General features: G+C 41.1%; 2 protein-coding genes across 4 annotated transcripts; one reads left to right on the top strand and one right to left on the bottom strand.

Annotated features, from left to right (window-relative positions):
• Positions 1–52: 52 nt before the first annotated feature.
• On the top strand, positions 53–7,929 carry fkbp7 (FKBP prolyl isomerase 7). Of its 3 annotated transcripts, none has more exons than XM_089001911.1 (4): positions 53–293; positions 1,748–1,899; positions 4,312–4,463; positions 7,365–7,929. In XM_089001911.1, the coding sequence occupies exons 1-4, from the start codon at positions 267–269 to the stop codon at positions 7,727–7,729; spliced, it is 696 nt and encodes a 231-aa protein (XP_088858037.1). In that variant the 5' UTR covers positions 53–266; the 3' UTR covers positions 7,730–7,929. The 3 variants fall into 3 exon arrangements, with proteins under 3 accessions (XP_088858037.1, XP_088858036.1, XP_088858039.1); XM_089001913.1 differs by lacking the exon at positions 53–293 and having other exon boundaries at positions 1,014–1,899; positions 7,365–7,492; positions 7,568–7,929; XM_089001910.1 differs by lacking the exon at positions 53–293 and having other exon boundaries at positions 1,006–1,899.
• osgepl1 (O-sialoglycoprotein endopeptidase-like 1) lies at positions 7,442–26,100 on the bottom strand. Its single transcript, XM_089001904.1, has 8 exons — positions 25,696–26,100; positions 24,289–24,676; positions 14,229–14,433; positions 12,893–13,041; positions 9,831–9,961; positions 9,687–9,758; positions 9,519–9,620; positions 7,442–7,579 (listed from the first exon to the last, which is right to left on the bottom strand). The coding sequence occupies exons 1-7, from the start codon at positions 25,917–25,919 to the stop codon at positions 9,542–9,544; spliced, it is 1,248 nt and encodes a 415-aa protein (XP_088858030.1). The 5' UTR covers positions 25,920–26,100; the 3' UTR covers positions 7,442–7,579; positions 9,519–9,541.
• Positions 26,101–26,521: the final 421 nt, after the last annotated feature.

Raw genomic sequence — 26,521 nt, 5'->3', positions numbered from 1 at the left:
GCACATTCGCGGATATCGCTAAAAACAAGTAGCGCCAGCCTTTTATAATAGTAATAATAATATATTGTAGCAGTTGAGGAAGGAGGACGCAAACCAGGAAATTGATGTAAAAAGCTATCAACCCAGCTAACAGAACACAATTGATGAAGAACAAGGTAAAATCGCAGAGAAAGCACCTACAAGGGATCATTTCTCAACATGTCGAAAGAAGAAGGCAACATTCCTCATCAAGTGTTTAATGCTGATGAAACCGACTACTCCATACCATGAACCAATCAACGACCATCACAAAGGTAAATAAACCCACTTTATTATACTGCACATTTATTTCTTTAATTATAATAACAGCACATTTATTATAAATAAAATAAGGCATACTGTGGGTAGTTTTAAGGCTTAGAAAATTAGAAAGTAGAAATTTATGTTTTATGGGGACTTTGGAACGGATTATTCTCATTTTAATGGTTTCCTATGGGAAATTATTTTTTGGGATACACACTTTTCGCTGTACACACTGTCTGGGAACCAATTAAGTTCGTAAGCCAAGGTATCACTAATAATAATAATAATAATAATAATAAAAATAATAATAATAATACATCTGTGTAAGCTCTCAGTCGTACAGGAGTGGTGCATCGATGAAAAGGTTTCTTCAGCCGTCATCTGTACTTTTATTTTGAAGGTGTCGGACGTTTCGCTTCTTGTCCAAGATGCTTCTTCAGCGAACTAAAGTATAATAAGTAAGTTAAGTACAGATGACGGCTGAAGAAACTTTTTCATCGATGGAATAATAATACATTTAATTTCTAAGCGCCTTTCAAAACTCTCAAGGACACTTTACAGTCACGGGATAGTTTTTTTTTTTTTTTTTTTTGCGGGTGAGCAGCGGCAGCCATTCGCGCCAGCGTTCAAGACAGTTCCTAATACTAACTAAAAACACTGAATTGTATAAATGGCACCGAATGAGATACGCAAGTTTTTTTTGGTTTTTTCAAATGCTGAGAAAGGGGTACTCTCTTTGAGCTTTACAAAAACTGGCAACAACTAAGGTGTGTACCCCAAATCTCCCCTTAAAATAATAATAATAATAATAATAATACATTTCATTTCTAAGCGCCTTTCAAAACTCTCAAGGTCACTTTACAGTCACAGGATCAGCGTTCACTGAATCCGGAAGTAACTCAAATACAAATATTAATATAAATAAAAATGATAGGTAGATAGTAAGATAGACAGACTGATAGATAAAATATACATAATAATATAAACAAATAAATAAAATAGGAATTAAAAATAAGAACAAATAAAGTATACATAAAAAAATAACAAATGCATATTAATTAATCAATACAAAATATATATAAATACATCAAATAAACACAAATAAAAATAAATTAAAATATTAACACATTATACGTAATAAAAATCGAAATATTAATATAAATAAATAAATAAATAAATAAATGTGCCAGCTCACCCATGACGTTCGATTGAACTACAACATTAGAAATTGGAACGTGTTCCGTTGTTTTTCAGAAAACAATGGTTCTCAATCTGCGCCAGTCATTCCTGACAGAATAAAATCAGGGTTAAATAACTAGAGGACTCCACCGCGCCCTCTAGTGTCCACAAGCCAGAATATCCAAAGTTGCCACGACTGCAGCAGTTCGCCAAACGACGAAGGCACCGCTCAAACATGTCAAAGTTTGTGAGCTACTACACGCTGTGCGTATTTGTGTGCTCTCAGCTGTGGTACGCGAGCGTTTGGGCAGACGACGAGGTCAAGATCGAGGTGGTGTACAAGCCCGACACGTGCGAAAAAAAGAGCAAGAGAGGAGACTTGATGAACGTCCACTATGACGGCTTCCTCGCCAAAGATGGGACCCAGTTCTACTGCAGGTCAGTGGGAAATATTAAAGCAGCAGAAACTCCCATTACAAACAAATGTCCCGTTTCCAACCAAAATGTTCAGTTTCCTGTTCTATTCTTTTGAACGGAACTTTGAAACTGATTCTGGGGTCTTACTTTTTCAACTGTTCGGGGGCCTTGTGATAAAACGTTTTCCACTTTGAACACAATATTACATCCGAGAATATTGTCCTATTTGACAAACTATTTGCGCATGATTTAATAGTACAGTGATACCTCAGCTCACAAACTTAATTGTTTCCTAGAAAGTGTAAGACAAAGTTCGTCTGCTGAACATGTATTTCCCATAAGAAACCATTAAAAATTAGAATAATCCGTTCCCAGGTCCCCATAAAACATAATTTTCTACAAAATAAAGCCTTAAAGGACAACCGACGTCACTTTTTTGTTTCTTGACTGACATCAGAAAAACGTTTTACAGCATCTAAAATACCACGCAGTATGATATGTTTATTCAAATGCAAAACTCCAATAAAAATGACTTAAAGTGTCCAAAATCTGCAAAAAATTGAGCTGCGAATTGGGCATTTTCAAAAAGTCCCGCCCCAGTTCGTGACGTCACGCCAAGATGTCTTGCATTGCTGGAGAATCAAAACAATGGCTTCAGATTCTGAGAATATGCTTTCTTGTTACACATCCAGTTATGAATATGATTCAAATAGTTCTGAAGAGGAAAGCACACATGTTTGCAAGTGATTAAAGAAGTCCTTCCGTGTCATTTTGAGGCATCTGGACTGCAATGTAGCGTCCCAGAAAAGAGGCAGAAAATGGCGACCAAGCTCCATGTGAGGAATTAATCAGCCCGTTCCCGGAGCCTAATAAATTCCTTATATGGAGCTTGGTCGCCCTCTTGTGGCTCTTTTTGGTGCAACATGACGTTTTCAGACCAAACAAGCACAGCAAAATGCATTGACGTGATTGAAGGACCGCTACAATGTGTCCTTTTTTTTCGGTCAGGGCGTTCCTTCGGTGACGTCACATACGGACTCGTCACCAACTCAAAAACAAGACTTACGGAATATTCAGCGCGAGTCTTAAAACGTAAAATATAGCTATATGCGGTGGAATCTTTGTAAAATACGCTCAGTCGAAGTCATTTTACAAATTATGGACACAACTTGTCCGGAGACGTCGGTTGTCCTTTAAAACTACACAAAATATACCTTATTTTATGTATATTAAATGTGCTATTGGATTGTAATTAAAGAAATAAATTGTACTGTATAATCAAATCGTTTTATTGACCTTTGAGATGGTCGTTGACGGAGTTTCCTCTTGATAATATCTGAGTGAAGTTGCCATGTTCTCTCTGCGATAATACCCTCACTCACATCATCCCCTGCTAGCTGCTTTTCATTAATCCAAATCAACCGAAGTTTTTCAACCTCTTCTATTGCCTGAGACCGTTGCTTAGACAACACAGAAACACCCTTAGCCACACGTAGCAATGGTCGATTTAGCGTACTGTTACTGGGATGCTAAGTCACACAAACGCACACCTTGTTCGTGTTTTTCGATGATCTCCTGATTTTGCTTGACCGTCATTTTATTTTGTGTCCTCTTTGGCGTAACACTAGCGTGTAGTAGGGTCTTTTTTGGTCCCATAAAAGCAGTATTCCACTCGATAACAAACCACGTCTGCACTCAGAGGGAGTGTGGAAAACTACTCCGCCAGTCACCGTGGTGCTGTGTGGTTTGGTTCGTCCGTTCGTAAGCCAAAGTATCACTGTTCAGCAGTAGTACAGTACTAGTACAGTAATAATAGTACTATTCTGTAAAGTCTGTGCGTAAATAATCTCCAAAATCTTTTCTCTCATTTCCAACTTTTATTATCCTCTATTCCCCGCCCCCAGTCTTCGGTTAAAGCCACACGTGATTGGTCGATAGGGAGAATTACAGACACACGCAGCAATGATGAGAAGGGGGGGAGGGGGGGTTATGGTAGACAGGTGGACAAATGTTATCACATTATGCTGTTATTATTACATTTTTTACTAGTTGGTATGATAGCATTATTAATATGAAAAGAAAATTAGTGACAGCTGATCATCAGACTACAGTAACTACACGGGGAAAGTGAAAGTTAGCATCCACTAACTGCACATATAAATAAAAAATATTTGATAGTGTATTTTTTTTACATGAGTAATTCGTTTTTCACATAATTTTACATGATTTTTGGTAGTTAATTAATTTAAGCAACAACAAAAAAACAGGAGCCATTTGGAAGCCAAAAGAGCCGGATCTTTTTAGTGAGCCGAGCCAAAAGAACCGGCTCCGTGAAAAGAGCCGGAATTCCCATCACTACTACAAATACATCATTATTTCTATCACCAGAGAGTGTTTTGGGAAAAAAAATGACTTTTATAAACGTTCTTTCAGTCGCGACGACAAAGCCGGCCACCCGCAGTGGTTCGTCCTGGGCGTGGGACAAGTCATCAAGGGCCTGGACATCGGCATGGTGGACATGTGTGTGGGGGAGAAGAGGAAAATCACAGTTCCGTCCGCCTTGGCATTTGGCGAAAAAGGCAAAGGTAGCCGGTTGGATGCTACGGTCGTCTCATGTCTCTCTTGTCCAATTGGAGCTTCTTTCATCTTGTGTCCTTGCCTTTTGCAGTTACTCTCTCTGAGAGGAGGGCCTCACATCCCCTTTCTCATCTCCCCGTGGCATGATTGTAAGCATGCGCTGAGATTTTAAAGGTTCGACACTCGCACTTCTGCTACTCGTCTATTGAATGTGTCTTTATTAGTGATGGGAATTTCGGCTCTTTTCAGAGAGCCGGTTCTTTTGGTTCGGCTCACTAAAAAGATCCGGCTCTTTTGGCTCTCAAATGGCTCTTCAGTTTTTTTGTTGCTTAAATTAACTACCAAAAATCATGGAAACTTATGTGAAAAACGAATTACTCATGTAAAAAAATACACTATATTAAATATTTTTATTTATATGGCTTTATTTATATGTGTACAGAGAGCATCCACTAACTTTCACTTTCCCTGTGGTTACTCTGGTCTGATGATCAGCTGTCACTAATTTGCTTTTCTTATTAATAATGCTATCATACCAACTAGTAAAAATATAATAATTGAATAATAACAACAGCATAATGTGATAACATATGTCCGTTCACCTGTCTACCTTGACCCCCCCACCCTCTTCTCCTCATTGCTGTGTGTGTCTGTAATTCTCCCCTCCCTCCTCTACCACAGATATTAACCATTCACGTACGGCTTTAAGCAAAGACTCGGGCAGGGAATAGAGGACAAAAAAAGTTGGCTCCCATTTCCGGCTCCTTGTTAGGAACCGGCTCTCTTTGTTCACTTCAGAGATCCGGCTCTGAGAACCGGCTCGTTCGTGAACGACACATTACTAGTGTTTATAACAGTAGAATGTTAAATTCCCTCCACATATTACATACAAAACGCACAACAAATTAATGAATAACTAGTTTTCAAATTTGAAGTTAATAATAATGACTGTTATTGTGGTTTACATACGATAATTTACATTTTAGTTGGGCCTTGACTATGACACAAATAGAAAGAGAGCAAGATAGCTCGCACGATCGCCAATTAGCTAGCTTGCGTCAATGCTAATTAGCTAGCTCACGCGATCACTAATTAGCTAGCTCGCGCGATCGCTAATTAGCTAGCTTGCGTCAATGCTAATTAGCTAGCTTACGTGATCACTAATTAGCTAGCTCACGCGATTGCTAATTACCTAGCTCACGTGATCACTAATTAGCGAGCTCGTGCGATTGATAATTAGCTAGGTCGCGCCATCTCTAATTAGCTACCTCGCGCCATTGCTAATTAGCTAGCTCACGCCATAGCTAAATGGCTAGCTCGCACCATAACTAATTGGCTAGCACGCGCCATCGCTAATTAGCTATCACGCGCCATCACTAATTAGCTAGCTCGCGCCATCGCTGATAGGCTAGCTCGCGCCATCGCTGATCGGCTAGCTCGTGCCATCACTGATCGGCTAGCTCGTGCCATTGCTGACTGGCTAGCTCGCACGATCGCTGACCGGCTATCTCGCTAGCTACTTTGCTCGATCGCTGAGTATGAAATTCTCACAAGTTTGATTTGCTTTCATGGGCCGAATAAATTGTGCCGGGCCAGATATGGCTCCCAGGCCTTGACTTTGATAGCTTTGATGTAAGGGATTAGCCAAATAGCTGAATAGAGAGACCTCGCCAGTGAGCTCGATCGCTAGCTAGCGATTACGCTACTTAGTGATTACACTAGCTAGCACAATCGCTGTCTAGCGCAATTGTTGGCTAGCGCAATCGCTAGCTAGCTCGATCGCTAGCTACCCTGCTCGATAGCTGAGCATGGAATTTTGAGCAGAAAGTTTGATTACCTTTTGCCAAATAAAATAATTCGGCCCCCAGGCCTTGACTTTGACACCTATGATATACCATTACGAGCAATTTCCCCACGTCCGTTTCAACAATCGACACAAAAATGAAATAATACATCCTTTGAACATATTATCTTACTTTTTATGGAGGCAGTTTATTATTAAATGTAATTAAAGGACAACCGACACCGTTTTTTGTTTCCTAACTTACATCAGAAAGACGTTTTATAGCATCTAAAATACCAAAAACACGCAGGCAGATATGTTTAGTCAAATGAAAAACACCAATAAAAATGAGTGTCCCAAAACTGCTTCAAAATGACCTCGGAAATGGCGAATTTCAGAAGGTCCCGCCCCCTTGTTCGTGACATCACGCAAGGATAGTCCAGACACAAAACAATGGCTTCAGAGAGTTCAGATTCGGAGAAGATGCTTTCTTGTTACTCATCCATTTATGAATATGATTCAAATAGTTCTGAAGAGGAACGCATAAATGTTTGCAATCGATTAAAGAAGTCCTTCCGTATCAATTTGAGTCGTCTGGACTCCAATGTAGCGTTCCAGAAAATACACTAGATGGCGCACAAGCTCCGTTAGAAATGGGCTGATTTGTCTGCTGAGAATTTCTCTCCACTTTTATGGTCTTACCGCAATTGGTAATGTTGGTGCGACACACAACGATACACCATGTATCGCGTTATTTATGTGTTTTCCTTCTAATTTCGCCATCAACACGGATCAACACGATGTTTTCAGACCAAACAAAGTACCCAAAATGCATTGTGTGTCGCTTTCTCGGTCAGGACCGTCCGTTCCTGACGTGATATCACATCAGGCATCGTCATCAACTCGAAAACAAGACTTCCTGAATATTCAGTGCGAGTCTTAAAACGTAAAATCTAGCTATATGCCGTGGAATCTTTGTAAAATGCGCTCAGTAGAAGTCATTTGAAGTGATTTTACAAAGTCTGGACACAACTTGTCCGTAGGTATCGGTTGTCCTTTAATCCTGGTGGCATGAACTGTTGGGATCCAGTGCAAAGCATCAAACCAGGTCTCTTTTCAAATACAGGGCCTGTCCCACCTAATGCGACTGTGGTTTTTGAAGTGGAGGTCTACTCGGTATCTAGGGGTCCACGCAGCATGGAAGCTTTTGGAGAAGTCGACGTCAACCAAGACCGAAGTCTCACAAAGGAGGAGGTGAGAACCGTGTCGGGCGTGAACTCATTATTGGCTCCTGAAGGACTCGCAGGCAACTTTTTCTGCTATTTCCAGATCAAAGCGCACCTGAAGATGGAGTATGAAAAAGAAGGCAAACCCCGTGACGACGTCTTCTACGAGAAAGTCGTCACCGACATCTTTCGCAAGACCGACACAGACAAAAACGGGATTATCAGTGTAAATGAGTACAACATTTATCAACACGATGAGCTATAGTCTTTTTTTTCCTCTAGCCCGTTTTTCTTTTTTACTTTTTGTAGTCCACAAAATGTGTTTTGATCTGAACACACTGAAGCTTTAAAACTACAAAATGTGTCTCGACGCAGATGGGGTATCATTTTGTCTAGGACTGCATGGATTTAGCTGATTTCGTCTTTCACCCCTTTGCAATAATAAACCGACTGAGGCACGCTTGATCAATTGATTAATTGCTTGTTTAATTGATAAGGAAGATGCCAAAGATGAATCGGGGTTTGAGATTTGTGTACATCAAGGGTGTCAAAGTCATTTTTTTCGCAGTGGGCTACATTGTAGTTACGGTTTTCCTGTAGGGCGCAGGTGTCAAAGTCAAGGCCCGCGGGCCAAATCCGGCCCGCCACGTCATTTTTTTTTCGGCCCGCGAAAGCAAATCAAACTTGTTAAATTCCATGATGATTGCTAAAATCTGAGCCAAAGTTTCATATTTTTGGATGTCAACCACAATAAAAGTCATTATTCTTGACTTCAGATTTGAAAACGAGTTATTCATTAATTTGCTGTGTGCTCTATATGTAATATTTGAAGGGATTTAAACATTTTAATGGGTTCCCCAAATTCATAACGGCCCTTGAGAGGAAACCATAACTACAATGTGGCCCGCGGCAAAAAATGACTTTGACGCCCCTGCATTAGAATGTTTCATCCCCTCCACATATTACATACAAAATGCACAATAAATGAATAACTAGTTTTCAAATTTGAAATAAAAAATAATGACTGTTAGTGTGGTTTTCATATGATAATTTGACCTTTTGGTTTGGACATAAGCAAGCATCATAGAATTTTTCAAGTTTTATTTGCTTTCGTGGGCCGAATAAAATGATGTGGCAGGCCAGATTCGGGCCCCGGCCCTTGACTTTCACACCTGTGCTATACACTTTTTTTTACACTTTTTTTCACACTTTTTTTCGGGCTAAAAAAAGCTACCTAGCTCGCTCGCTAGCTCGCTTGATCGCTGGCTAGCTCAATCTCTAGCTCGATCGCCAGCTAGCTTGTTTGATCGCGAGCTAGCTAGCTTGATGAGCATCATGGCACTTGACATGCTTGGTTTGCTATCGTGGGCCGAATAAAATAATGTGGTGGGCCAGATTCGGGCCCCGGCCCTTGACTTTGACACCTGTGCTATACATGTTTTTTTTCGGGTAAAAAAAAAAAAAAAACCTAGCTCACTCGCTACCTATCTTGATTGCTAGCTAGGTCTATCGCTAGCTAGCTTGATGAGCATCATGGCACTTGACATGCTTGGTTTGCTTTCGTGGGCCGAACAAAATAATTTGGCGGGCCAGAGTCAGGCCCCGGGCCTTGACTTTTACACCTGGGCTATACATGGTCTGTTTTTTTTGGGCTAAAAAAGGTACCTAACTCGGTCGCTAGCTAGCTTGATCGCTAGCTAGTTCACTTGCTAGCTTGCTAGTTTGATCACTAGCTAGATAGCTTGATGAGCATCATGGCACTTGAATGCTTGATTTGCTTTCGTGGGCCGAATTAAATAATGTGGTCGGCCAGATTTGGGCCCCGGGCCTTGACTTTGACATCCGTAGTGTACATTTTTAAAGACACGTTTTTGTCAATAAATTTCTGCGGCAAACAAATAAAATGTCACCCTTGGTGTTGACGTTATATCATGTCATGTCCGTGCGCTTCACATTTTTCACGAATGGACAAAGGCACGATTCCCCAAAATAACCTCCCCTTCACCGATGGAAAAAAATCTTTGAAAAGTGCTTTAACGTTCACACGAGCCAACCTGCTGGTAGTTGTCCCAGTTTATTAAATCCTGATCCGGACCGACGGTACCCTAATGGCCGCCTCCTTCACCCGCGACGTGAGGTCCACGCCCAGCGGTGCCCTGGAAGCAAACATCTCATTGATTCAAAAGTTGATGAAAATAACGCAAGCTGTATGTTTCGCGTACTTTGGCTCGTAGCGGACGTCGGCGTCAGGAGGCAGGATTCCTTTCCCTTCCCTGAGTCGCTCAACCCCATTCCTGATGGATCAAGATGCAAAAGCATCATTAAAAATAAAGATTTGACAGTATAAAGAAACGGCGGCGACGCACCACGCGATCATCACGCCGTTGTCAGTGCAGAATTTGGCGGGAGGGCAGAGCAGGCGCAGGCCGGTTGCCTCGGCGATGATGCCCAGAGCTTTGCGGATGTACTGATTGCTTGCCACGCCTCCCGACAGAACCTGCAATGCATCGTTGGAAAGGTTGTGGTTAAAAATGAAAATCTAGAAAAGGAAATATATACTGTACAGTGATACCTCGGTTAACGAACCCCTTGGCTTACGAACTTTTTGGTTTACGAAAGTTAAATTTATGAAAATTTTACCTTGGCATACGAACTATTTTTCGGGATACACACGGAGCTGCCACAATGAGTGATGTGTCGTTCGTGAACGAGCCCGTTCTCCTTACAAGAAAATGGCAGCCGGCTTGTTTTGGTCCTCTATTCCCCGCCCCCAGTCTTTGGTTAAAGCCACGTGATTGGTCAAGAACGTAGCAATGAGGGCGGGGGGGGGACGCTGCTTTGCAGTGTTGTTTGCAGTGTTGTTTCTTTTACTTTGTTTTTTTGCACATTTATAGACAGAGAGAGTGAAGCTATTCTCCAAAAAAGAAAATGGCAGCCAACATTTTTTTGTTCTCTATTCCCCGCCCCAGTCTTCGGTTAAAGCCACGTGATTGGTCAAGAACGTAGCAATGAGGGCGGGGGGGGGACGCTGCTTTGCAGTGTTGTTTGCAGTGTTGTTTCTTTTACTTTGTTTTTTTGCACATTTATAGACAGAGAGAGTGAAGCTATTCTCCAAAAAAGAAAATGGCAGCCAACATTTTTTTGTTCTCTATTCCCCGCCCCAGTCTTCGGTTAAAGCCACGTGATTGGTCAAGAACGCAGCAGTGAGGGGAGGTGGTTTAAACATGAAAGAGACAGAGAGTCTGGATATGGATGGATAGAAAACGGTGAAATTTAGACTAGTTTCAACTTTGATAGTTCAAAGGCAGAGTGTAGACTGCAAAGTTAAAATTCCCATCAATCAGGCTCCACAAATAACCCACACAAGCCATCTGTACACTTGATGCAAAATGGTATCAACCCAGCTAAACAGAACACAATTGATAAGGAACAAGGTAAAATTATCGCGGAGAAAGCACCTCCAAGGGATCATTCCTCAAGATGGTGAAAGAAGAAGGCTCAGTTCCTCATCAAGTGTTTAAATGCTGATGAAACCGGCCACTCCATTCCATCAAGCCATCATCGACCATCACAAAGGTAAATAAAATGACTTTATTATATAGTAGTTTATTTCTTTAATTATAATACCATATCACATTTATTATACATGAAATAAGGTAAATTTTGTGCAGTTTTAAGGCTTAGAAAATTAGACAGTAGAAAATTATGTTTTATAGGGACCTGGGAACGGATTATTCTCATTTTAATGGTTTCCTATGGGAAATTATTTTTTGGGATACACAATTTTCGCCTTACACACTCTGTCTGGGAACCAATTAAGTTCGTAAGCCAAGGTATCACTGTGTACAGGTAACATTTGACTTACGACCAGCTCGATTTACGACCACGGGTTTGCGAGTCATTTAGCCTCCAATTCTCTATTCAACATTTTGAATGTTTGATTTCGATTTACGACCATTTTGATGTACGACCACTTGGTCGGAGCAGGACTCGGTCCGAAGTCCGATGTTACCTGTATATATTCATTTGGCCTCTGTTGTACTATTTCAATAATGAAAACGAGGATCAGCCAATTTAAAAGTGTACTGTTGAGCGCCATTCCCGATTTTGTTTGGGTTTTGTTTTTTTTTTCTTGCAGGCGGTGCTGATAAAGTCAAAGTCAAGTCAAAGTCAGCTTTATTGTCAAATATGCTAATATGCATGACATACAGCACAAATGAAATTACTGTCCTCTCGGACCCAGCATGCAAGGCACTTATAATTACTTAACAAACATAAACATGAAAACGCCAATTTGCCGGGAGAGCGCTGGTCAGACATCTGGCAATGTTTTTCCCTTTCCACGAGGGGGCAGCATTCGCCTTTTGTCCATGTTCACACTTTTTTTACAGCTTCAGCTGTTGTTTAAGCGCTATATCAATCAATATGTATGGATTGTATTTTGTACATCTGCCCCATTTCAGATAACTCCAGACCCATATAACTTTGGAATTAACTCTTTTTCTGATGAAAGAAGAGAGTTTAAAGTTTTTAACGCTGTATTTAATGTTTATGTAGTCCTAAAACTCAATATTCTGTACATCCTGCAATTTGAGTGAAAGTGACAAAAACCCTGGCACTGGAGTGGACACATATTTGCACATCATCTGGATGTGAATGAGTTTTTTTTTTTCTTATAGCTTTTCTTCAAAAATGATATTTATTTCACTTCTTTATTTTTTCCCTCAAAATAAAAAAAAATCACTTGCATTTTTAGAAATATATTATGACAATGAATCATATCCATTTTTATTAGGTTTTTCAAAAATGACTACAATGTAAAAAAATGACTAGAAAATGTAACTTGTCAATGTTTTTTTACAAATACTAGTCAGGTAAAAACACACAAAAACACCAGCAGTATAAATTCAATCCTAAAAACAACAGATTGTAGATTGCTACAAATCTTTTGTTTAATTTTCAAAAATACAGTAAAGTCTCGTTATATCGATATCGGATATATCGATAGTCCCGGTTATATCGATACTATTTCTATGCACGCACGGAGAAAATTACATGCAAACAGGGTCGGATATATCGATAGTCCCGGTTATATCGATATTTTTTCGGACTCCCTTGAATATCGATATAACGAGACTTTACTGTATATATAAAATAGGTCAAATTTGAACCCCCCAAAATGACTCTTGATGCATCCGATCATTTACATCCAATTATTTTGCATGTTCCATCCAATTTGCATCCAATTATTTGCATGAGTTTCATGCACTTGGGTGACATAACTTTGCCAACCCAGAGGTTGCTTATACCCAAGTGTCCTTGAGCAAGCCGCTGAACCCCCAGTGGCCCCTGATGCTGCGTCATCAATCGACGAAAGACGTCGTAGAAAAGTGCTAAAAAAATGACAGCCCGTTTTGCTTTGACTCACCAACGTGGGCGCAAGCGATGGCAGCATTCCGTTGGCCTTACAGAAGAGGATGGCACGATGCGTGCGCTTGGCCAGATGGCACGCCACCGTATGCTGCGTGGCCGCCGCAATGTCGTTCGCACAGGACAGCAGAGTTCCGCGTTCGATTCCTGCCGGCGCAGGGTAACCACAGAGCGGGGCCATTATGAGGTTGCGGCGATGAATATTTGGAAAACATTTTTAATTCATGGAAGGTTCGCCTTATAGAACTAACATCCGACTTACGACCGGCTCGACTTACGACCACCTGTACTAACGACCGCGACCTCCAGATCCTATTTAAAAAATTTTTGATTCTACGGCTGGCACCGCAACGGACTAGCAGGCCGGCAACGCGTACAACAATTATGGCCAGCCAGCCAGCATCTCACTCTCGCACAGCAATCGACCGTGTGATGGCACCATAGGGGGGGAGTTCAGTTCAGAATCAGAAAACCTTTATTCGTCCCACAATGGGGAAATTTGCGAGTCATTTAGCCTCAGAGTCTCTATTAAAAATTTTGAATGGATTTTGATTTATGACCGCTTTGACTTACGACCGTTTAGCTGGAACGGAACTCGGTCGTAAGTCGGATGTTACCTGTATATGGAAAAAGTTTGAAAATACACAATTCATTTGGGGTGCACCTTATACTCCAGTGTGCCTTACACACCGGAAAATCAGGTAGATGAACCTTTATTAATCTCACAGTGGAGACATTCCCAATTCACAGCAAAATTACAGATTTTTAACAAAATGTGTAGTGAAATTTACTTAGTAAAAAACGCTGCAACGTTTCCTAAAAAAATAGATTAACTCCTTCACTGCCATTGCACAATTTAATAGGGAATTGAAAATAACACATAGAGTGCCATTCCCGAATTTGTTTGGGTTTGTTTTTTTCATGCTTGGTTGCCGAAGCGCTGGCCATGGCCTCCCTTTCACAAAGGGGCCGTTTTTCCATGTTAGCACTTTGTTTCAGCTTCTGCTTTTGTTAAAGCGCTATAACAATCAATATTGTATTGTATTATGCACATATGCGCTCATTTCAAGCTCCGATAACTCCAGACCCATATAACTTAGGAATTAACTTTTTTTTCCTAATGAAAGAAGAGAGTCTAAGGTTTCTAACGCTGCATTGAATGTTTATGTCATCCTAAAAGTTAATATTTTGTGGGTCCTGCAATTCGAGTGAAAATGACAAAAACCCTGGCACTGAAGCGGAAACATTTTTGCACATCGTCCGCCAGTCAATGAGTTAATTTAAAAAATAAAATCAAACGAAACTTGGCTGATGGAAGACTAAGTCCCTCGTACCTTCCTCTGCTTCTTTTTTCTCTATCGTCACGTTAACTTGATTTCGTAGGCCGGCGAAAGAGAAGCAGCAGTCGTACGTTTGTCCCATGGGCGTCGTGAAAGGAAACCTCGAGCGGTCGCCGTCCCGAGCCAGCAACTCGATCGCCTGTCCTCCGCTCAGCGCGGCGCATCGTGGATGCTTGGTCAGCGACAAACGTCTCGCCACCTGTGGAAACGCACACACACAAAAAAAGGCATCAACTAAAGAAGCTCTTGGCGATTGACCCGTTTTATGATTTTTTTGACGGGAGACCCGCATTGAGATGCGCGTCAAATCTGCGCTTTGATTGGGACGACCTACGGAAGAAACGAAGTTTTTTTTCGTTCTTCACTGAAGCCTGTTCGCGGAAAATCCTCCACGCGAGAGACAGAAGGAATCACAACTTTCTGGTGGCAGTTGTGCTCCTCGCGTTCTGGCTGAAGGACTACACGGCAGCATTCAAAAGTTCACTAAGTAAGTAGCGCGCTAGCTAGCAGCCATTGTTTGAATGCATTGTGAGACCTCCTGGCCAGAGAGTCTCTTTTCCACTTGACTCACGTACGGACCGGTGTGAAGCGATTTTCGTTAGGCAAGGTGGCCAAATGAGAATACGTGTGCCGGTGGAGGAGTGCATATTAAGGTGCACGCAATATCCACACGCCGAAATGTGAATCGGAAGTTTTCCAGCGAAAGAATATTGTTCACAAGGTGGTGATAGCTGGGATTCAGTTTGTGTGGTGGACCGCTTTTAGTCTGTAGAGCGGAAGTGTTTTAGGGCAGCTGCTATTGTACTGAGTCGAGAGGAAAGAAATAAGATCAAAAATACATTTTTAACTTGGTTTGTCTATGCTAGCATCGTGGCTCAGAGAAAGTTCTTTGTCTCGGAGAAAAAAGGGTGGGGGCGAAGTCATTTGAGCCGTTGGTGTGTGTGTGTTGGTGTGTGCGTGTGTGCGTAAGAGCATTCCTTGTGTGTGTGCGTGAACGCGCATCCTGGCTGAGGATTGGCGCGAATCACGCCCTTTGTTCTTGGGTTTGAATCAACATCGCGAGGTGTGCTTCCTTTCTTGTGATAGTTGAAGAAGGAATTTGTTGTTGCAATCGTGAAAATGGGTGCTATTTTTTCTAAAAAGACCCCAATTCATAGGGACGTAGAGTTTATGTCCAAAAAGTTCCCAGGTAGCGAACTTTATTGCAAGAAATGGATGGACTGTAGTACGTTCTCTGGTTCTTTGCAACTACAGCCTCTGAAGGAAGTTTTGTTTCTATTGAAACTTCAAGAAGCATCCGCGATGAAAAAATCTCTTGGAAAGATACGTGCCGAGATAATTGCCTGCGAAGCTTGGATTGCGCAAGCAAAAATCAGAGAGAGAGAGATGGAAGCCAAACGGATGAAAAAAGAGGAGAAAGCGATAGTTGCAATGTCTTCCAAAGTGGGCTCTGACGATGAAACTGTGGCTTCGTCTGTTGCACGTCCCAATGTAAAGTTGGTGGAAAATGGAGAGCGGCCATTGTTTCAATCCCCAGGGCTCCCCCACGGGAGGCGAGGGGGAGAGGCGGGGGGCTGCCCCGTCGAGGCGCCACGACCCCCCTCCTCCTCCGCGGAGCTGAAGAAGGGGGAGGACGCCATTTGTTCAACCCCTGTGGGGCGGGTGGGCCCCCCTGCGTGGGCCCCCCAGGTGATGACTCCAAATGTCTGTTGGGCAGACCAGCAGAATGGAGCGCTTATGACCCCTACTGGAGGAATACGAGGATTACAACCTGAGATGGCAAATCAGATTGCCGCTGATTGTGTCTCTTCGCGTACGAGGAGCAAAGCAAATTGTTCTGGACAATTGTATCCGTTTGAAGAGTTGAATGGAATTGAAATGAATAATGGAAGCGACTGTGACGCTTTGCCACTGATTCAGGTAGCAAATCCTAATTCTTCAAGCATACATGATCAAACTATCTTGGTTTATCGGCCATGGGGCGACAGTGATGTCGCAGAGGCGTGTAAAGGACTAGGTAATGTTGTTGAAAATGCAGAAAGTTGGACTGAGAATTTTGAGGAATTATGTGCTTCTTATCAGTTGAATGGACAAGAAACACTTAAGGTTTTCAGGAGATGCTTGGGACACCATTGGAATCGGGTGAAAGGTGACTTCACTGGGAAAACATCGATGGGAACAAATATGACGTACGAGGAAGCGTCAACCCAACGAAGATTGGTTTGTGAAAACATCCGAACATTATGGAAGAAAACACCAAACTTTGGCTTGATTCAGAATTGTAGACAGTTACGTGGGGAAGATATTAACATTTTTCGGGGACGCTTGGAAAATGTTTTTCGAAACCACTGCTGTATTCCTGAATCTGCTGATGAGAATTCCATATATGTCAACCAATTCAAGCAAACATTTTTGCAGAATTTGACGCCGGAAATTGGAGATTTCATTCGCAAACATTATGTCCAACACCGGACTGGAAGGTTGGTTGATCTCATGGAATGGGCAATACACGCCCAAGAAGTGGTGAGAAAAAAGTGGGGAAATGGTGCAGATTCGCCGATGGAACATGTGATGGCATCTACCATGGGTAACATAATGGAGAACGTGTTATACCAGGATCGGATGAAGAGACGGATGCCGCACAATGATCGATGCTACAGTTGTGGCAGTGTAGGGCATATGGCTCGCCACTGCAAAAAGAAACCTATACCGAAAAGGAAACATGGGAAATCTTACATACCTCCACCATATAATACGCGATATGGTGAAGGACATAAAACAAAACATTCAGATTGACGCGAGGAACCCCATTTCAACACTGATGACAACAGTCACAACAGTGAGGAATGGGAATCAATAAAACCAGTTGAAATCTTGGATTTGACTAATGTGTTTGCCTTAACTTTACCGGAAAACGAAAAACCTTATTATTGGCTAAAAATCGGGAAAAAGGATGTCAAATTTCTTTGCGATAGTGGTGCATGCAGATCAGTGTTAAGAGACACCATTCCAGGTGTCACTCCGAGTCGACAACAAATTTCTGTGGTATCTGCAGATGGGAAAGTGACATTGTTACCGATTTCCAAACCAATAAAAATTTTAGATGAGGGACTAAGTCCATACAAGGTCACTATGGTCTTGAGTGGAGAGTGTCCTATAAATTTGTTGGGGAGAGACCTGTTACAAAAATTGCAAATAGCTTTAATACCAACAGAAGAAGGGTATAAACCCAAAAAAGTGAATTTTCTGGAGTCCTTCGTAGTTGACGCTATGGGGGACCCAGTAAAGGTCGATTCACTAGAATTATGACTGATGGCCACTTTAGGGGCGGAGGACTTTCCAGACGTCCCTGCCACCCTTTGGTCATCGGGAAAAACTGATGTGGGCTTACTTAAAACAGCGAAACCAGTTGAAGTATTGCCTAAAACGACTTATCGACCAAGACTTAAACAATATCCATTAAAACAGGACGCTATTATTGGCATCACCCCTGTAATACGGGATATGGTGAAAGCTGGTATTTTGATTGAAGACCCAACTTGTGAATGTAATACACCGATATTTCCTGTTAAAAAAGTGGAATCTGGAGTTTGGAGAATGGTGCATGATTTACGACAGGTAAATAAATCCATACAATCACGTGCTCCGTGTGTGCCAGACCCGCACACATTATTGAACAGTTTAAAACCTGACAAAAAATGGTTTACAGTGATTGATTTGAGCAATGCCTTTTTCTCCATTCCGTTACACAAAAATTCACGTCATTGGTTCGGATTTACATTTAATGGGAAAAAATATACATATACAAGATTACCACAAGGGTTTACAGATAGTCCTACAATTTTTTCACAGGAAATGTCTTCGTGTATTGCTGATTTTAAACATCCTGAATCTTCTCAGATTCTTTTGTATGTTGACGACATCTTAATTGCTTCACCAACTGAAGATGAGAACAAGACTGTATCAATAGCTTTGTTCCAGTATTTAGCGAATACAGGTAACAAAGCTTCTTTGGATAAATTGCAGTTCTGTCAACAAGAAGTAGTTTTCTTAGGACATCTTTTGTCAAGAAAGGGAAGAGAGTTGACAACTAAGAGAAAACAGACAATTTTGCAGGTTCCTCGACCTAAGACGAAAAAACAGATGATGACGTTTTTGGGACTGTGCAATTATTGCAGAACTTGGATTCCGCATTATGCACAAGTTACCCAACCATTATTGACACTTATATACCAAGACGAAATGGCACTGAAAGACTCTATTCAGTGGACCGAAGAGGGCAGTAAAGCATTTACAGAATTAAAAAATTTGATAGCAAACACTAGCGTCTTAGCTTTACCTGACTATGACAAACCTTTTGTTCAAACAGTTGACTGCAAAGACAAATACATGACTTCAGTCCTGTTACAAAAGCATGGACAAAAGCTGAGACCAGTTGCATTCTATTCTAAAAGACTGGATCCAGTAGCTGCAGCTCTTCCAGCATGTGTTAGAGCAGTGTGTGCCGCAGCGTTGGCAGTTCAGTCGTCAGCTGAACTAGTACTTTTTCATCCCACAACGCTGATGGTACCACACTCAGTTGATTTATTGATTACAGGCACAAAAATGACCTTCTTGTCACCAGCACGACATTTGTCTATCATGACAACCCTGCTGGAACAACCACACATAACTGTTGAGAGGTGCAATAGCATTAACCCAGCGACACTTATACCTCTACCTGTGGACGGAGAACCACATTCATGCGTTGACAGAATAAATGAGAACTGCAAACCACGACCAGACTTAAAAGACATACCTTTACCTGACAGCATCTACCTGTACGTTGATGGCTCTGCGTCTAGGTCAGACGCAGGGGCTAACAGGGTAGGCTATGCTGTTGTGACCGATGTTGAAATTGTTGCTGATGGCTCATTACCAAACACGTATTCAGCACAAGCAGCAGAAATTGTTGCATTGACTGAAGCGTGTAAATGGGCGGAAGGGAGAACGGTGACGATTTTTACGGACAGTCAATATGCGTTTTCCACACTTCACTGCTTTGCAGCTCAGTGGAACCGCAGAGGAATGACTACATCGAACGGAAAATCTGTCGAACATGCAGATTTATTGAGAGGCTTATTAAAAGCTATCCTCCTTCCAAAAAGTGTAGCTGTATGCAAATGTGCAGCGCACACGAGAGCTAAAGACAGAATTAGCTCAGGCAATGCCAGAGCGGACACAGCAGCTAAGAACGCCGCTCAGACTACTTTCAATTTGGTCAATCAAGAAATGCGTGAATTAGTGCCTACACAAGTTTTAAAGGACATGCAAGCGTTAGCTACAAAGTCCGAAAAAGATTTGTGGCTTGCCGATGGTGCTAAGCTCGTTGATGAGTTGTATAAAATAGACAACAAACCATGTTTACCAAGAAACATGTTCCCTATGGTGGCTCGATTGAGCCATGGTAGTTCACATATATCAACAGGGGGCATGGTGTTTATAGCAGGGAAAGTATTCCATTTAAGCAGAGGTTTCAATTCGTATGCAAAAAACTTTTGTCGGAGTTGTTTGATTTGCTGTAAACACAATCCACAAGGTAACATACGACCAAAAAGAGGAACATTTCCACAAGGGTCACACCCCTTTGAAGTGGTCCACATGGATTTCATTGAACTAAGCACAAGTAATTCTTATAAATACTGTTTGGTGTTAATTGATTCATTCACCAAATGGGTGGAAATTGTGCCTTCAAAGAAATCCGATGCATTATCCGTTGCAAAAGCATTATGCAAACATATTATTCCAGAACATGGCATACCAAGAATAATTTGGAGTGATAATGGACCACATTTTGTTAATGACGTAATCACCAAAATTTCTGAACATTTAGGTATTAAATTAAAAAACCACTGTGCATATCATCCACAGAGTGCAGGATTGGTTGAAAGAACGAATGGCACAATAAAAAATCGACTCAGAAAAACCATGGAGGCAACAGGCAAACCTTGGCCTGAATGTCTGTTTTTGGTTAAATTATATATGAGAATAACACCCACGAATAATGGCTTAACGCCTTTTGAGATCTTGCATGGCAGACCTTTCATCCTCCCATTATGGGAAGGTGTGCCCTGGCAAGAAAATGAATCAGATCCAGGTGCTTTGTTGGCAAAATGGTTGTGTGAAATGTTTACAACAAAAGAGGTTCAGTCAGCCTGTGTACTGCCGCAGTCTGCCCTGTTGTATCCACAGGACGAGAAGCTGCTTCGCCCCGGAGACCGCGTGCTGATCAGAGCGATTAAACGTAAATCCTGGTCGGCGCCAAAGTGGGAGGGGCCATTCACCGTGCTGATAACAACGCCAACTGCCATCAAAATCGCCGAGAGGTCCACCTGGGTGCATCAAAGCCACTGCAAAATCGTTCACCAACCAGATCCGGAGCAGGTGGAAGAGAGACGGAGCCAAACCACTCAATAGCCATGGGTTTGGTCCACATCATCTTGCTGTATGAATTAGTGGAGGCAATCCAGATGACGCACGTAAAGCCTCCCATTCCATCAGCCTGCCAGACTCCACCATTGCAACCAACGATGACAGAAAAGTGCCCTAGCATGGCACATCCTGTAGCCTGCTTGCCACTACAAGATGCAGGAATCATCTCATTTCCTCTTAGCATCCTCAGGAACGAAGCACGACAAACGGGAAGTGATTACCCTCATGGTCCTTGGTACGCTCGTATCAAGTCAGGGAAGACTTGGACCACTGGTTGGGACTCAGTTGTGGTCCATTCTGAGCCCAAAACAAAATGGGTTCAAAATAGCTGTGCCCAAGAAGCAAAACGAATTGTCAGAAAGATAACTCAAGGGAACTGGTTAGGAACTGGAACTGGCACAATGACAGATATCCAACTCGTTATCGTAACCCACAAGGTTGCGGGATGCATGGACTTGAGACTCTGTCCTGATTTTCGTGAACATCACACTGGTTTTCCTGTAACTATATGCATGTTGTCATCTTTGACAACACCAGTCGTGACATCGCCTTTCCAGCGCAAACCGCATATCAAACCGACAGCCTGGATGGAAACACCTGACAAAAAAGCCCAAAATTCAGATGTCATGGACGCATTATATCAACCATTTGCAGGAGAAAAACATGACTGGAATCCGTTGTTATCAAACACGTGGTATCGTTATGCTACATTAATTGCTAAACAAAATAGGAAAAGTAATTGCTTTGTTTGTTCTTTTATGCCACATTCTGTAACGCAACAAAGAGTGCATTCAAAGGTATTTGGAGATAAAATGGCTCGAGCTGCGTATATGTTAATATCTTCGCATAAACCTGATCAACATTTTCCAGTTCTTCGCAATGCTTCGAGAGGAGAGATTGTTCCAAGTTTGGATACCATTTTGGAAACTGAAAATCAGGTTATGACCGAGAGCGGATTGCGATTACCAGTATGCGTTGCAATGTACGGTACAGGTCAAAATCTAGGTTTTATAGATGAGAATAGATGTTTATACGTGCTACCGTTAAACACCAATGTCACCATTTTACCTGTATCTTCACATCTTTGGTGGTTATGTGGTTGGAAAGTATATTCTTTTATTCCTCCGAAAGCCTACGGTATGTGCGCACCTGTTACTGTAACTGACAATACTTTCATCATTACCAGTCGTCCAGCACACCATCATGTGAAAAGAAGAGTGTCGTTTAAGCCCCACGATTCGATCTGGGGAACTGATGTTCCAGAACAATTCAAACACCATAGCACGGGAAGTAAGGTAATGTTAGCTCTTTTTCCACAAATTGGAGTAGCTAAAAACATGCTACAAATTGAAACAATTGACTACAGGTTTCAAGTGTTTGTAAACGCCAGTTTGGAAGTAGATGAAATGCAAAACACTGAAATTGCAGCAATTAGACAAATGGTGCTGCAAAATAGAATGGTTTTGGACCTTTTGACCGCGCCACAAGGGGGCGTCTGTGCTATGGTGGGTGATACTTGTTGTACGTACATACCCGAAGAAGCGAATTCCATAAACATGACTGATGCTCTGTCTGTTGTCAGGGATCTCAGAGATGCCATGGCCAAAGATCACCGGCCTGATCAACCGTGGATCTTTGACGGGCTCTTTGGGGGCTCTTGGTATAAGACTTTGCTCAGACTGTTTATCCCATTCGCAATTGTGATTGTACTTATTTTCTTAGTCATTGGTTGTATTATTCCATGCTTAAGAACAATGCTAATGAATATGATAACTAATTCTCAGGTGAATTACGCAAAGGTTTTGTATCAACAAATGCGTGAAGGGGACCCAGTGTTGTAGCTAGGGATAGTACACCATGGCCAGAGAGTGGTTGCTCCAAAGAACAAAAGCAAAAAAAGAAAACGGAGAGCCGAGAAGGAGTTTTCCTCATTAAAAACCCTCAAAAATGGAGAGGTTATATATCACAGCAGCAAAATTGTGATAGAGGTTTTTCGCCTTCTCCATGGTAAGTTAAATAATATTAGACGTTGGATAGATGAGATTAGAATGGTTCCCTGTGCAATTAGTATGACGTGCATGCATGAAATCTTTTGGAAATGTATGAACTGATGTTTAAATGTACAACAGGAGGGAATGATAGAGTGTTTATGCACATTAGTAAACATATTACGTTATTTCATGTTTATATTAAGTAAACATATGTTTTTCATGTTTAGCTTAGTATATATTATGAATTGTGCACGTTTAATTTCAGTCTAATTTAGTTAAATAAAACTATCAGTCTTATTAGTACAATAGCCGTGGAAGGAAAAAAGCAGCGGCTCCAACTTCAATCTAAGACCCGCCCAACACTGAATTGCTCGTAACCGATTGGACGGGAAAGGTCGACTTGTTCGCAACTGATTGGACAACAGATCGCCACTCTGTATGTTTAAAAACTTGGAGCGGGAGCTCGTTCTTGCTCTTGCCTTCTCTTGCTTCTCTTTGCTCTTGTGCTCATGTCTTCGTCCCACCTAGACGAGAAGTGCTTTCTCTGCCTCATTAGAATAAAGTAGATGTTTGTCCACCATCTATTGTACTTGCTGATATTTTTATCAAGTGAACTCCAGACAATGCGCGAACCAGGAGAGAAAACGAAGTTTTAACCGGACAGCATCAAACACGGGAGATGGCGTCGCGGGGCGGTTTTTGTGACTGATAATAATAATAATAATAATAATAATAATAATATAAAAAAATAATAATAATACATTTTATTTCTAAGCACCTTTCAAAACTCTCAACGTCACTTTACAGTCACAGGATAAGTTTTTCTGTGGGTGAGCAGCGGCAGCCATACACCCCAGCGTTCACTTAACCCGGAAGTAACTCAAATAGATAGAAAGCTAGCTAGCAAGCCAATAGATAGCTAATAGCTAGCCAGCTAGATACCTAGCCAGCCAGCGAGATAGCTATTGTACGGGATTACAGAAAAGACAAAGAGAATAGACTTAGCACAATATTTCTAACTAATGTCTACATTTACAAAAGTAACACTTCTATAATAATAATAATAATAATAATAATAATAATAATAATAATAATAATAATAATACAGTAATAATAATAATAATTCCATCCATCCATACATACAATAATATTATCTTTTCTGGACTACCGTACAATAGCTACGTGGCTGGCTGGCTAGCGATATAGCTGGCTAGCTATTAGCTATCCATTGACTTGCTAGCTAACTTTCTATCTATTTGTGTTACTATTCTATTTGAGTTACTTCCAGGTTCAGTGAACGCTGGCAGATGAACAAAATATAATACATATCGATTTAGATAGCGCTTTAATATAATAAAGGTATGAAATCAGCATTTAGCGTGAATATTTCTTGATTTATTTATCTAGCTAACCAGCTATCTAGCTAGCTATCTCACTAGCTAGCTATTTGCTATCTATTTGCTATCTAGCTCCCTGGCCGGCTATCTAGCTAGCTATTAGCTATATAGCTATATTATTATTATTATTATTATTATTATTACACATACATACAATAAAAGAATACAATTATAATACAATAAAAAGCGTCTCACTTTATCCAACGTATCACCTGGGGCTTCATCCAAAGTGTGACCTAGCAGCAGGAAATCATCCACGCCACGAGCCACGGCGAGCAACGAGTGCCCGCCGGACACCAGCAGCACCAGGAAGGGGAAGGGGACAGGTTGCAGCAAGCGGACGGTCAGGGCGTGGGCTTCCATGTGATGGATGGGGATGAAAGGCGTGCCGTGGAGCTTGACCAAACTCCGGCTGAACGCGAGACCCACGCCCAAGCTCAGGGACAAGCCCGGCTTCACCGTGGTGGCCACCGCCGATAGCTGACGCGGTTCCACGCCGCTCCTTTCCAACGCCTCTTGGACGACGCGCTCAATGTGCTGCTGGTGGAGTTGCTGGGCCACGCTGGGGACGATGCCACCCGTCCTACATTGGGGACAGACAAACCGTTTGAGAAAGACAAATAATTTTCTCAACTTTCATGGTGTGCGACATTGTTGCATGGGGTGCTACAATAACAATAACAACAATAATAATAATAATAATAATAATAATAATAATAATAATAATAATAATAATAATAATAATAATATAATCTAATAATAATCTAATAATAATAATATAATCTAATAATAATCTAATAATAATATAGTAACAATGGCAATAATAATAATAATAATAATAATAATAACAATAATATATTTAATATCATGATTTTTAATCATGATGACGATGCTAATAATGATAATAATAATAATGATAATAATAATAATAATAATAATAATAATAATAATGACAATAGTGATGATGATAATAATAATCATCATCATATTAATAACAACATTAATAATAATAATAATCTCCTCTTCTTGTTTTCCTTTCGGCTTTTCCCTTTTCAAGGGGTCGCCACAGCAAATCAGTGTCCTCCATCTTCAGAAGTTGATAATAATAACAATAATAATAATAATAATAATGACGATGATAATAATGATTATATGAATAATAATAATCATCATCATAATCCTAATAATCTATAATAATAATAACAATAATAATAACATAACGAAACTCTCAAGGACACTTTATAGCCATAATATAATGTATAATACACAATGAATGGTGTATTTTAAAACTTTTTCCATGTATAAGGCGCACCTTCAATGAATGAAAAAAGTTTTCCAAATATAATATATACATTTATAAAGGTTTTTCGACATACTATATATAAGGCAGTTTCCAGACCTTTTGTGGCTCAATATTACTTCACATATAAGGTTCAGCACGGGCGGATAAGGCACAGGGTCATCTGTTGAACAAAATGAAGGCTTTTGGGTGTGCCTTATACAGTGAGACATAATTTGATGCTGTGAAATGTGAATTTTTCCACTATGGGACTAATGAAGGCTAATCTAATCTAATCTAATCTAATGTAACCTTGGGCTCACCTGAGGTGCACTTCTTTCTGAGAGTGAAGGGACTCGCCCAGGATTGTGCCCGTCTCGCTAATCACGGCCGCTCCGGTATCGTCGCAGCTCGTCTCGATGCCTAAAACCAGCCGAGGGGAACCGGATCCCGGGGAGCTTTTCTCCATAGCGACATTGCCATACCGCCGTCGTTTATATGGAAACAACCGTCTCAGGGCGAGTTTGTTCGCCTTGGAAGCGAACATGCTAACGGGTATTTGCAGTCAGTTTAAATGGGCAAAGTCATCTTGCGTGAAAGTTTAATTTAGTAGAGAAAGAGAGAGATGTGAAATTTTAATTTAATAGAGAAAGAGATAGGTGACGCGTATATCAGAAAGCATTAAATAAATGTATCGTTCTTCCAAAGTCAACGTAGATTTGCTTCCGGTTAATTTCTTCTTCTACTAAAATATCTTCCCTCTTTTTGGGACCTAGTTTACAAACCCGCCACCATGTGGTTGAAACGTGAGTGTACAGCATCCGTATTACATGCAGTATTTCTATCTGTAATTCGCGTGTGTGCGCGCACCCGCGCGCGTATTTTTTATTTTATTTTTTTATTTTTTGACAAAATTAAAAAACACAGAACAGTCAACCATATACACTGCACGAAATGAACACGTTGTTAACCCGTAACAGTATACGAATTTACAAAATACTGTAGTAAAAACAACGCCAGGATTTATACATGTATTCATGTTGTCTTTGTGTTGTCATATTATTTGTTATTTAGTTTTTTCGTTGTTCTTTTGACTTCAAGACGGCGCCGCGAGAGCGGCTGCCTTTCCAGCAGCTCATGTATTTCTTT

This window comes from Hippocampus bargibanti, linkage group LG08 (genome assembly GCF_051943395.1).
Source record: "Hippocampus bargibanti isolate YZ-2025 linkage group LG08, ASM5194339v1, whole genome shotgun sequence".
NCBI classification, from domain to species: domain Eukaryota; kingdom Metazoa; phylum Chordata; class Actinopteri; order Syngnathiformes; family Syngnathidae; genus Hippocampus; species Hippocampus bargibanti.
The sequence above is the reverse complement of the archived record's forward strand: the minus strand, read 5'-3'. Positions and strand labels throughout refer to the sequence as shown.

Coding starts and splice junctions, on each gene's coding strand:
- fkbp7 (XM_089001910.1), top strand. CDS start 1,697: ATGTCAAAGTTTGTGAGCTACTACACGCTGTGCGTATTTGTGTGCTCT. Junction 1,900..4,311: donor GGGACCCAGTTCTACTGCAG/GTCAGTGGGAAA, acceptor ACGTTCTTTCAG/TCGCGACGACAAAGCCGGCC. Junction 4,464..7,364: donor ATTTGGCGAAAAAGGCAAAG/GTAGCCGGTTGG, acceptor TTTCAAATACAG/GGCCTGTCCCACCTAATGCG.
- osgepl1 (XM_089001904.1), bottom strand. CDS start 25,919: ATGTTCGCTTCCAAGGCGAACAAACTCGCCCTGAGACGGTTGTTTCCA. Junction 24,677..25,695: donor CAGAAAGAAGTGCACCTCAG/GTGAGCCCAAGG, acceptor TCCCCAATGTAG/GACGGGTGGCATCGTCCCCA. Junction 9,759..9,830: donor AACGGCGTGATGATCGCGTG/GTGCGTCGCCGC, acceptor TTGATCCATCAG/GAATGGGGTTGAGCGACTCA.